The sequence below is a fragment of the Myotis lucifugus genome, unplaced genomic scaffold (assembly GCF_000147115.1).
Source record: "Myotis lucifugus unplaced genomic scaffold, Myoluc2.0 scaffold_167, whole genome shotgun sequence".
Classification (NCBI taxonomy): Eukaryota; Metazoa; Chordata; class Mammalia; order Chiroptera; family Vespertilionidae; genus Myotis; species Myotis lucifugus.
The window spans coordinates 1,855,462-1,868,125 of NW_005871215.1; the positions used below are offsets into that span (position 1 = coordinate 1,855,462).

Here is a 12,664-nt window from a genome sequence, read left to right on the forward strand (position 1 = left end):
TTCTAATCCACTCATCTGCTCATGGGCACTTAGGCTCTTTCCAAATCTTAGCTATTGTAAATTGTGCTGCTATGAACATAGGGGTGCATATATCCTTTCTGATTGGAGTTTCTGAGTTCTTGGGATATAGTCCTAGAAGTGGGATTAGTGGGTCAAATGGAGTTCCATTGGATTATACTATTTCTATTTATTGTAACCTTATTTGTACTGAACACTATATTACAAGCATCTTCCCATGCCATTAAATGAAATAATAAATGTTTAAAACAAAAATCAGATGTATTTGGTCTTAATTAGTTGTGATACCATGCATCCTTTTGACCAAACACATGAATAAACATATGATCAAACAAAATTTTTGACACTACGCCGACTCTGGAATGCTTATAGATTTGATACAGCTTACTTAAATGGTTGAATGGTTGAATGGACAGTGATATTCAACCTTTTACTAAAATGTTCATCTTCAGAGCTAATATACAGCATAGAATGCTACTTTTGAAGTGTCACTGGGGGAAAGACATTTGGAATATAGTTATTTGTAAGAAGAAAATGACATGCAAAAAGTACATTGGTTAGTAGAAAAAACATTTATTTCTCTGCTTTCTGCCTTTTCAGGAGATGTTTCACAAAGCCGAAGAATTCCTATCCAAAACAACAGGTGGTGAGATGGACGAGATGGACACATCAGATACCCAGTGGGGCTGGTTTTACTTGGCAGAATGTGGAAAGTGGCACATGTTTCAGGTATCTCCTTCCCTTGGATGTAGCAGAATGGATTTAGATTCACTTAGCGTCATCTTGCCGATGGATAAGATGAGTATAAGCAAACCAGAAAGAAATCAAACTCTAAGGAAATCAGATAGCTTAACTGAAAGAAAAATTAGAAATTCTTCTAGTTCTTTTCCTTTTCTTCCCCCACGTTTTCACAATAATTTATTTAGAAGAAACAGTGTGTGTTTGCCGTGTGTACAGAAGGCGATTGTGACTGAGAGTTGCATGATAGCAGTACATCTGAGCAACTCCAAGTTTGATTTGGTGGACAAAGAGAAAGGGGAGAGAACAGCCCATATTAAACACCTTCTGTACACCAAGTATTATGTTAGGTGTTGTACATAGGTTTTCTCCTTAATCCTCATACAACGCTGAAGCAGATGTTAACACTCAGTCTTACAGGCAAAGTGAAGCTCATAAAGTTAATGTATTTTGTCCAGAATCACACAGCTAGTTAATGGTTAAGATAGTGATTAAAGCTTGTAGTCTTTTTAAACTTACAAAGCCATTTAAAGAAGATTTAATTTTTGAGCCACTTAGGAAGTACAATTATTGTCATAATTTGTGAAAATTGTAATAATTTTGGATAAGGCTTAACCAGTTTTTTAAGTTTCTTTGCTGGAAATCCTTAAACTATTTTTAACATGCTGGCTTAGCTGTGATTTTCCCGGTGTTTAGGGGACTAGAACAGATGACTAGTTAAGTGTCCCTTGTTTCACCATTCTCTGTCTCTGTGAGCACAGTACCACCTCTGTGGCCAAGCCATTAAGGTGAACAGCTGTAATTGAAACTTTCTGGTTTGTCTTAAAGCCGGATACCAACATTCAGTGTTCAGTTAGCAGTGAAGATATCGAACAAAGCTTCAAAACAAATCCTTGTGGCTCCATTTCTTTTACTACTTCCAAATTCAGCTACAAGATAGACTTTGCAGGTATGTTGCTTTTTTTCTTAAAGTTGTGTGGTTTTAGTATACGGATATGGTAAAATCTACAGTTCGGAAGATGTATCAAGGATTAGTTGATACATTTGTGAACAGTGAAGTAAATCCTTTTTGTAATAAATACAAGTACCTCTATAAAAGTTCAGGATTTAAAATCTTGAGCAACACTGTCTTTTTATAAAGGAGTGTTTATATGCTGAGACTAATGTAATGCTTCTCTTCTAAGGAACACAAACACTCTAAGCTATTGTTTTCCTCATGATCCTATCAGTCTTTTGAGATAGATAGGAACCTTTTATTTTAAGGACCACTCTGAGAGGTGAAGTGACAAAGTCTGTGATAGTTTTTAGACTGAAGTTCAGATGAATGACCCACCTCTGGGTGTCTTTGCCAGAAAATTATTTCTTTAGTGGACATTGCCTTCTGCCCTTTTTGATTTCATGGGCTCTTTCACAGAATAGCCAGTAATCTGGAAATCAGCTGCACTTGGGATTTCATTCCTGATTTATGGGCATGATTTGAGGTACTTCCCCTGAAAAACCTGTTGGGTTCAGTCCCTTCACTTTCAGACTGCTATAGTCCCAGCTCTTTGCTGCTTAGAGGCAAACAGGACCTGGTTGGGGAAGCTTCCTTAATAAAAGTGCATTTTGGTTATTTCACAGCTCAATCCTCTAACTGTTCTTCCCAGTGTCTTTATGACAATTAGTAGTGTGTTTCTGTAGGATAGGGTAGTGAAACCTTAGGAGATTTCCTTGGATGAGCCAAGGCCCAGAAACGGTAAAGGGGATTGTCCAGTAAGAGGTTGATGCAACCAAATCTCTAATGATTATCATCCCCCAAAGCTTTTTTATCAAGAGTTAAAACCATTAGATTCTTACCCTTGACTCACCATAACTTTTTTTCCCACATTTATTTTCTTTTAACTTTTTATTGATTAAGGTATTACAATGTGTCTTTATCCCCCCATTGTCCCCTCATCCCCCTGGTCTTGCCCTCACCCTCACCCCCTGTTGTCTGTGTCCATTGCTTATGCTTATATGCATGCATACAAGTATTTTTATTGATTTCAGAGAGGAAGGGAGATGAAAGGGAGAGAGAGATAGAAACATCAATGATGAGAGAGAACCAGGGATCAGCTACCTCCTGCATGCCTCTTATTGGGAATCAAGCCCACGACCCGAGCATGTGTCCTGAACTGGAATCAAACCCAGGACCCTTCAGTCTGCAGGCTGATGCTCTATCCACTGAACCAAACCAGCTAGGGCAACTTAACATTGGATAAATAGGCCATCTGCCTTTAAAGGGCCCTGACATTTATCTTTCTCCTGCAGTCTAGACAACAGGTGTCTGGTAGGCATTTTAGTCTGTGTACCGGGGCCAGTTCTGAAGCCATATTGAGACATAACGATATGCACAGACTCATATAGGAGATGAAGTTTGTTGAAGCAGATGATTCAGCAAGCTACATGTTTCTGGAAGAATATTTTCTAGAAAACGTATTTTTGCGAAACTTTCTCTCAGACAATACAGTTTATTAAAACTTTTTTTAATCATCTAGGAGTCACATGTTATGTTGGGGTCAAGTTCCCCAACCCTCAATATAATGACACTGTTTCAGAAGTATACCTGTTAGCACTTCATATATACCATTTACAAAATTAGTCCCTGTTCTGCCACAAGCCAATTCAGGTTCTCTCTGTAGAAATGGTAAAAAGTGAACTCAAAGGAAGTCACTACAGTTTTCACTATGTGAGCTGAGATCTTGCTTTTCCCTGCACCATGGTAACGCCAGTGTGTACAGAGTCTAGGAGAATACAGACAGGGCAGAACATACTTTATACAGCATTTGCTTGATGGGTGAATCCCTTTGTTTTGGAATGGAATAATGCCAATTAGATAAGATAACTGACTAGAATCTCACATTCACATCTTTGTGGGAATGTGAAATGGGCTTGGTAAGTACTGCCACTGCTGAGGCATAGATGAAAGAAGAAAACAATACCTTTAATTAATTAGTCCTTTGTCACTAGAATCTGTTATGTAACTACTAGAGGCCCAGTTCACGAAATTTGTGCACTGGGGGTGGGGGAGGGTGTTCTTCAGCCCGGCCTGCGCTCTCTCGCAGTCTGGGAACCTTCCGAGGACGTCTGATTGACAGCTTAGGCCTGATCCCCTCGAGCCTGGCCAGGGGGCAGCTCCTGCATTAAGCGTCTGCCCCCTGGTGGTCAGTGTGCATCATAGCGACCAGTCATTCCACAGTTCAATTGATTTAGATATTAGACTTTTATTATATAGGATGTATGGAGTCTAGCTAGGTTTTCTATGTTTTGGTTTAGGTATACAATTTAAAGAGAAGGCAAGCAATGTATACAGTTTTGAAATTCTGTGAATTGTACATGTTTTATAATGGTAATGGATTTTTTAAAATCATTTCCAAATACTTTGGAGAAATCATGTAGTTTCCACTTAATAAGCATCTAGAATATTCAGTATTATAATTTCTTTCTCTCTCTAGTACTCTTAATTTTCCTAAGTTTAGAACTCTTCTAGTTTAATGTCACTTTAACCTAAGGATTGTATAGAAAAGGATAGACCCTGCCTACTGAGCCGCATATGGTATTAGCATTCTTCTGTCTGAGAATAGATCAAGCAATGAAGCCATCCTCCCTGAATAGCACTTTTATGACATGATACATAGGTAGGTAGGTAGGTAGGTAGATAGAAAGAAAGAAAAAAAAGTATCTTAATGCACTATGTTTGTCAGTGACTCCCAAAATTCTGTGATTCGTGTAGGGTGGCTATACATCTTCGTGACAATTTATAGCACAGTATGTTTCTGTGACTTATCTAACATCTTTGTCTTTGTATACAGAAATGAAGCAAGTGAATCTCACTACTGGAAAGCAGCGCTTAATAAAAAGAGCCCCCTTTTCTATCAGTGCTTTCAGGTACGGTAACGAGAATAGGGTTAGAAAGATTGGGCTTTTCCTCTCTCTTCTCTTTCTTAATATTTGATAGAGGAACAAATAGACTGAAAATGTTTTGGCAGGTTACTTAATGATCTTAATATTGATCCTTTCAGTACTGAATGGCACCTTACTTGATGAAATAGCAATATTATTTTTTTATGCCCATGTTTCCTTTCCTCACAGAACCATCCAGTTACTTGGGCTATAAATCCCAAGTAATTACCACTCTTCTCCACTGGGCAACTCCTGGAAGTAATTTCAGAGCTGTAGTGACTAAAGGAGACCTGAGGAAGGTGGGAGTGCAGTGGGACAGCAGCACTGCTACTTGTTCCCACTGCGAGTTGTCTTTTTCTGTCTCTGGATTATATAGCCTGAAAAGAGGCATAAATACCAGAGGAGAATAAATATTTTGTATTGCTGTGAATGGAATCGAAGGGAAAAATCTTACTCTGTGTCTCCTATTTTCTGGAACGATTTCTCCAGCAAGTATTGAAATTCTTGCTGTTCAAAGAATTTATAATGAAACAGAAGAAAAAAGAGCTAGCATATGAATTTTAAGGGCTACCCATTTGCTCCTTCTGAGGAGATATTGTGAAAGGATTAGAGTAAAGAATGAAAAATTTTAAGTTTCTATCACTTTGTTTCACAAGATTTTGGCTTACATTTTAGCATCATGATTTAAAAGTTATTTAATTAATGAATGTTCTAGTACTTCTGTGGAATGTAGAGAAAACTATTTTCTTATCAACTATATCATATCCTCATTCTTAAGTATAGGAATTAATTATCTTTAAAGATTATGTAATCTGGGAGAAAATGAAACTTAATAATGGGAAATGATATTGTAAATTGTAATTGCACATTATTGTATCTGGTATGTTTTGGTGAGGAGAAGCAGCACATGATGGGGTCCAGCACTTTGTTCTCTCACTGACTATACACACCATAGAAAAGAGACAGGAGAGGGAGACAATGCACCAGAATGGAGGGTAATAAGATATTAAAAGATGAACAGTTAGGTGGGATACAGAAGAGTGATGAAGGTGAGGTGAGTATGTGCTGATATAGAAATGTTTATTTATTACAGGAAATATTACATGCAAGGTGAATAGTATATATTTTCCATTGGCAAAGATTAGCAGTTAACTAAGGCTATGGGCTATAAACATAAAAAAAAAAAACGCGCACACACACACACACACACACAAAACTTTTCCATAGCTAAAAGATACGGCAAAATCTTTTTAAAAACTGGGTAAACTATTGTTACTCATTATCAGAGCCTACGGATTTATCTCTGTAGTATATGAAATATTTCTATGAATCTCTAAGTAGAAGACCAACAACCTGTTAAAAAATGAGCAAAGAATTTGAACAGTTCATACAACTTCACTCATAATGAAAGAAATACAAATTACATCAGACTATTTTTTTACTATCGGGTTGACAAAAATTCAAAAGTTTGATAACACATCTTTTTTATGAGGTTGGAAAACAGACATTCTTTATTTTTCTGGTGGGAATGTCAATGAGTACAACCTTCAAGGAAGGCTTTGGTCAGTATCTGTCAAAATCATGAATAAATATATTCTTTGATTGAGAAATTCCATTTCAAAGATATCATCCTAAAAATTGACTAGTGGACACGTACAGTGACAAATGGATGAACTAGTTCTTTGCAACATTCTTAACAGTAGCAAAAAGTTGAAAGAACTGAAGATCTTCAATAGGAGACTTGTTAAATAGATTGTGGTGTCTCCATACCATGGAATTCTGTGCATCTTTGCATGTGCCAGACCCTATGGTAGGGACTGGGAACAAGGGTACTCTCTATCTACTGATGCAGAAAGATATCTAAGAACGTAGTAAATGAAAAATAAAAGCTGCAGAAGACACATGTTTTAAGCTACCATTTGTGTGTGGGGACAGATTGGCTTGTGTTAACCTAAAGAAGTTCTAGAATAATACCCAAAAGACTGAAAACAATATTACTTGGAGTTGAGGCAAGAGGTGAGAATTGGACAGTCTAAGGACTGGAGTGGGAGGGAAACTATTCACTATTCACTATTTACTCTTTTTATACTTGCTAATTTTTAAATCATGTCATTTTATGATCTTTTCAAAGTTGAAATGAGTTTTTAAAAATTAAACTGAAGATAGGCTTGAAATTTATTTCTTCCAGTGACCTCGAGTCACCACAGAGGGTTAATATGTCAGTGTCAGCCTGTTGCCATTGAACTCCCCAAGATTGCTCTCTTTTTCTGTGTTCACATCCAGTGGCTTAAACACAGTAGATAGTTTTTAAAAAGTTGTACTGGCTGACTATATTAATGGGTAATATGAACTGTGTACGAGAATAGTGAGCAATAAACAGAAAAGTTTAGATTTGAGTTAGATCTTGAAGGACATTGAATGTATGGCTGAGGGGTTGGGATTTTATTTCATAGGCAGAATAAATATCTTAAGTAGTTTTATTTTTTTATTTTAAATATATTTTATTGATTTTTTACAGAGAGGAGGGGAGAGGGAAAGAGAGTTAGAAACATCGATGAGAGAGAAACATTGATCAGCTGCCTCCTACACACTCCCTACTGGGGATGTGCCTGCAACCAAGGTACATCCCCTTGACGGGAATTGAACCGGGGACTTTCAGTCTGCAGGCCAATGCTCTATCCACTGAGCCAAATTGGTTAGGGCTTAAGGAGCTCTTTCTAAATCAAGGGTTTTATTTTCTTCTCGGCAATTTCTTTTCTTTAGCTAAAATCTTCCTTACATTTTAAAGAAATTCTGTAAAATTCAGAAAAACAAGACAAAATGAAACAACTCTTCTTGAAATTTTAATGTTATGTAGGGTTGGATGTTTTCCATTGAAGTTCTCAATTCAGCACTTAAAAAGGTAATACACAAGAAGATATTCAATAAATATTTTAAAATAAAGAAAGCAAGGATTACACTTAATTGCATTTATCACAGTATCCCAAACATGAAAATTCAGCATTGAAGTCTAAATCACAGTAATTATAATCAGATTCTAATATTTTGTTTTGTCTTTTGCTATTTAAAGTTATATCTGTGAAAATGAGGCTATCCCCATGCCACCACATTGGGAGAATGTGAATACTGACGTACCCTATCAGGTAAGAGCAGAACTGACTGACTATCCTGTGCTAGAGGTGGAACAGGGCTTCAATAAAACTATTAAACTTTATTTTCCAGCTTATTCCTTTGCACAATCAAACACATGAATATAATGAAGTCGCTAGTCTCTTTGGGAAAACAATGGATCGCAACAGAATTAAAAGAATTCAGAGAATTCAGAACCTAGACTTGTGGGAGTTCTTTTGCAGGTGAGATAGTTTCTAATCTGAACCCTCTCCTTGGCCTCTGAGACTTTTGTAGTCTTAGAGATGATAGTGAAGCACAAACATTTAATTGTATTAATTTTCACTGCTGCTGTGTTTTCCTCTTGCTTTGTTTTGACCTGGTCTCTCAGCTCTCTTCTTCAGCCTTCTCAGGGAGTAAGAGAGATGCTCTGTAAGTAAATGCAAGGCATTGTTTACAGGGCTCGGGAACGTCCCGCCGGCCGCATAAGGCCCGAGAAATCATTTGTTTTGGCCCTGCCAAGGCATAAGGGGTAAGTTCATTAAATGTTTGACCAAATACTGCAGGCTAATTTTTAAGTTGATAATTTTGTATGGCCCCTGAATAATGTTATAAATACCCAAATGGCCCTTGGTAGAAAAAAGGTTCCCCACCCTTGGCTTACCACATTGTAATGCAGTGGTAGAGGTTAATCTCCTCAGCACGCTCCTAGAAACTTGCCCCTTTCAAGGTTCTGAGCTTCGCATATTGGTTTAGTCAGCATTGCAGAGGAATAGGGGAGCTATTTAGTTTTGTTGATATGACTTTGTTCGCTCAGACTTTTATATTGAACTAGTGGCCCGGTGCACGAAATTTGTGCACTTGGGTGGGGAACGGGGGTCCTCTAGCCTGGCCTGTGCCCTGTCACAGTGAGGGAGCCCTGCGATCCATCGCCCCAAAGAGGTAAGCCCTGCCCACCCAACTGGGGCTCCTCGATGGATTGCCCCAAAGTGGTAGGCCAGAGTTGGAGAAGGCCTGTGGACCTCCAGCCGGGCCCGCGGCAGAGGGCCCTCTCCACGCACCTGTGGATCCCCGGCGCAGGCATGCGGAGAGGCCTCTCTGCCGCGGCCCCACCCCCGTCCCCAACACTGCAAGTCCCCGTCCACCCATGCCTGCTGCTCACGCACCCTGCTGATTGGTTGTTACTGTGACGGTGTCCTGACCAATTTGCATATTACCCTATTATTAGTATAGATTATAACTCTCTGAATCATTGTTGAGTTTCTTTTTAAACAATTACACTATCTTGCCTATAGTCATTTGCTTATTTAGTTTGAAGGACCATTGCAAAACATACCTGGAAATTTTCTGTTTAGCCCAAAGTTTATGTTGTAGATTTAAAAATCTCAATTTATTACTCAACTTAGGTTGGAAATGACCCATAGAATTGCTCTGTGTGCACTTAACCTAAAAGTAAAGCCCACTACAAAACCGGAAGGGTATTGTCCAAATTAATCTGTTTGTTGTGCTGTTTGTTTGTTTTTGTTTATTTCTTTTTTTTTTACAAATGTATAGTAACAGAAAATACATCAGTATTAGTGAGGATGGAGAGCCAATTGAGAGAGGCAGGATGGAGAGATTACACATAGGAATAAGGAAACTGGGGAAGGTGATAGATATGTTCATTATTTTTACAACAGATTGATGGTTGTTAATTGTAAATATGTGCAGTTTATTGTATGTAATTATATCACAAATTGTGCTGAGGAATGTAAGTGTTTTTCATAACAAGAAGTACCTAAAATATGTGATTTTCTGAAATATTTATTAAATACTAGAGGCCCGATGCATGAAAATTCATGCACTCGAGGTGGGGGAGTGTCCTTCAGCCCGGCCTGCGTCTCTCGCAGTCCGGGAGTCCTCAGGAGATGTCCGACTGATGGCTTAGGCCTGCTCCTCTGCAGGAGGCAACCAGGCAGGCCCATCAGGTGATGGTGCCAGCCGGCGAGCAACTGGCTCTGCCCACCCCCCCACATTACACCTCCACAGCTGCTGGTTGCTGCCACCCCCAAATCGCCATCCCCTCCCTCTGCCCACTGTCACTAGCCTTGGCTGGCCTGGCACAGCCTGCTCGCTGGCCCCGCCCCCCCAGTCGTTCTGCCATTTGGTCGATTTGCATATTATGCTTTTATTATATAGGATGTGTATGAGATTTAGTTTCTAATATATTTTTTTATTATTTTTATTTTATTAATTTTTATTTTATTATTTTCTTTTTTTTTCTTTTTTTGTTTCTAATATTTCTTAATATAAGCAGACCTTTAGTACTTATTCAGAAAATTTTCAAATAATAGAGTTTAATATAACAAACCTCTAGGTAGCCATCATACTGATTTAACATTTATCAAGATATACCACATATTATCTATCAATGAAAGCTGCAGTCTCATTAAAAGCAGGCTGACTTTTATTTGTTAATGATACATGGAATTCTTTCATGCTCTGATGCTCATATAAGTTTATATGATAAAATAAGGAGTTTTCAGCTTTATTCTTTATAGTTTTGAGTCTTTGGACCAAGCCAACTTTTATTTCTGACAATACTGAGTTTAGAAGGTTTTATTCAGTTCTTGTTTGGGTAATTTTTTTTTTTAGAGGAAGATGGAAGTCTCTCTCCCTTTTATTTTATTCTCTCAGTAAATAAAGTTTTTTCTCAGATGGTCTGATGAAATCTTACTTCATTATGTTTAATCTGGCCTCGGAAGTGGAGTTCATATTAGTCTCCCTCCTAATTTGAGTCTTCAGTTAAATCCTAGTGATAAAATGTACAGTGATTCCCCGACATTTTATATGAAGATTTTATGAAATCAGTTTACTGTCAATGCCCTTTATGATTTTATGTAATGTCAGTGTCTAGAAATCTGTGATGGCAAATGAACTTGCCACCTACTGTGACAGTAGAAAATACTAAGTCTCATTATGAAGACAGCCTGTCATGTTGTCATCTCCCTGAAGAACTAACGTAACCGAGTCGATCTCATTGTCATGTAACCTATGACTCACCACTTGAGTGCATCATGCATCAGTTTGCATGTTGTCCAGGCCTTTCTTACTTCCTCCCTTTTTCTAAAAATATGTTTTAACTCCTACTTTGTGACAGGCTTTATTCTGGACACTTGGGATATAACAGGGTATAGGACTGTAGCTTAGACAAGGGGCCAGGCTATTGAACCACAAAATGTAGGCGGGAGCACAGTGTATCTTGGAGCACAAGGTGAGGGTATCTACGCACCCTTGCGTAGATAGGATATGTATTGTGGAGTGGGGAGTATCAAGAAGCACTTCCTAAAGCAGGGATCATTTAAGCTAGACATAGGTGGGAGAAGGGAAGGGCATCCCAGACTTTGGGAGCAGCATGGGCCAAAGTTGATTATGAGAGGGAACGTAGAACATTGAGAGAATTTCAGATAGAATAAAAAATAGGATGAATGTTGAAGAAGGGCCTAGAAAGGTACTCCAGAGGTAGAACATGCAGGTGTTTGTAGTAGAGCCACTGGGTGGTTGTGTGATTTTCTTTGGTAGCCTTACTTGAGTTGGACTGACACACTGTTAAGGTAGAGAGTTAGCAGGGGCCAGGCCATGCGGGCCTTACAAACCAAACAAAAGGATTTGGATTATTTTCCTGGGACAATGGAAAGCTACTGTAGGATTTTAAGCAAGAAAGAGATGGGTCTTATTTGCATTTTAGAAAAATAATTCATCAGTCTATATTGTGGAGTGAGGTTTAAAGCAGTTAGGAGTGATTTTGCCCACCAGTGGGTATTGGCAATGACTGGACACATCCTTATTATCCTGCAGTGGGATGGGGATATCCTACTGACATCTACTCAGTAAAGGCCAGGGATGCTAAACATTATACAGTGCACAAGACAGCCTCCTACAATGAACAAATATCCAGCCCCAAATGTCAGTAGTTCCAAAGCTTAGAAACTGGTTGGTTTAAATGGATCAAAGTCAGAAGCAGGGAGGCCATTGTAGGAAATTGTTTCAGTAATTAAACTGAGACAAATTGGGAGGCTTTAACCAAAGTGGACCAAAGGAGTGAAGAGGACAACTTTGAGGTATTAAGAATGTAGAATGATGTTGTTTGGTACATAATTTAATGTGTGCAATGGGTTGGGTTAGGGAGATGGGAAAGATGACATTGAAGTTTCTGACTTGTTTTAGTTGACTAAGGAAATATGGGTAGGAACAGATTTTGGTCTTGGAAGGATGTGAAGGGAGTAGTAGCTGATATATGGATTGGGAGCTTAGCAGAGTGGTGTAGACTAGAGATAAAGGTTTTGGAGAAGTTAAGAAATGTGGGTAATTGTTGGGGTCCCAGCCCCAGCAGGTCCAGGTTTGGAATGGAGATAACAAACGCCCTAACCTTTGGAATAGAATGGATAGGATTAAAATAAACTGATATAAATACAGATGTAACAGGAGAATAAAAAGAGAACCTGGCTAGAGAACCTGGCTATGCTGATCATCTGAACGCTGTCTCCGTGTCATTCCTTCTTCACCGACTCCGTCCACACCTTTGGGAACCCCTGGACCTGCTGGGGCTGGACCCTAACAGGTAATAGAAGCCATAGGAATTGATAAGATGACCAGGGACTTTATGTAGATAGAGAAAATAGGACGGCCAAGGACTGATCTCTAGAAGGGATAGACAGAGGAAGAGAAAACCTAAGGAAGAAGCTGAGAAGTAACAACCAAAAAAAGGTGGAAGAAAATGAATGGAATGTGATCACAGAAGCCAAAGGAAGAAAGTAGTTTACATAAGTAGGTGTCATCCACGGTCACATAGTGAAGAATAACCAAGTAAGATAAATATTGACAACTAGAGACCCAGTGC

At 38.7% G+C, this 12,664-nt stretch overlaps 1 protein-coding gene across 2 annotated transcripts in view; it reads left to right on the forward strand.

Moving 5' to 3' along the window:
• Window positions 1-12,664, forward strand: part of PARP11 (poly(ADP-ribose) polymerase family member 11) — a 56,935-nt gene that overhangs the window by 31,064 nt on the left and 13,207 nt on the right. Inside the window, exons 2-6 of one of the 2 annotated variants that reach the window (XM_006096067.3) lie at window positions 619-747; window positions 1,585-1,705; window positions 4,587-4,662; window positions 7,748-7,820; window positions 7,900-8,030. In XM_006096067.3, the coding sequence (XP_006096129.1) occupies window positions 619-747; window positions 1,585-1,705; window positions 4,587-4,662; window positions 7,748-7,820; window positions 7,900-8,030 (530 nt within the window). The remainder of the gene's footprint in view (window positions 1-618; window positions 748-1,584; window positions 1,706-4,586; window positions 4,663-7,747; window positions 7,821-7,899; window positions 8,031-12,664) is intronic. The other variant, XM_014462048.2, reaches the window with a different exon arrangement.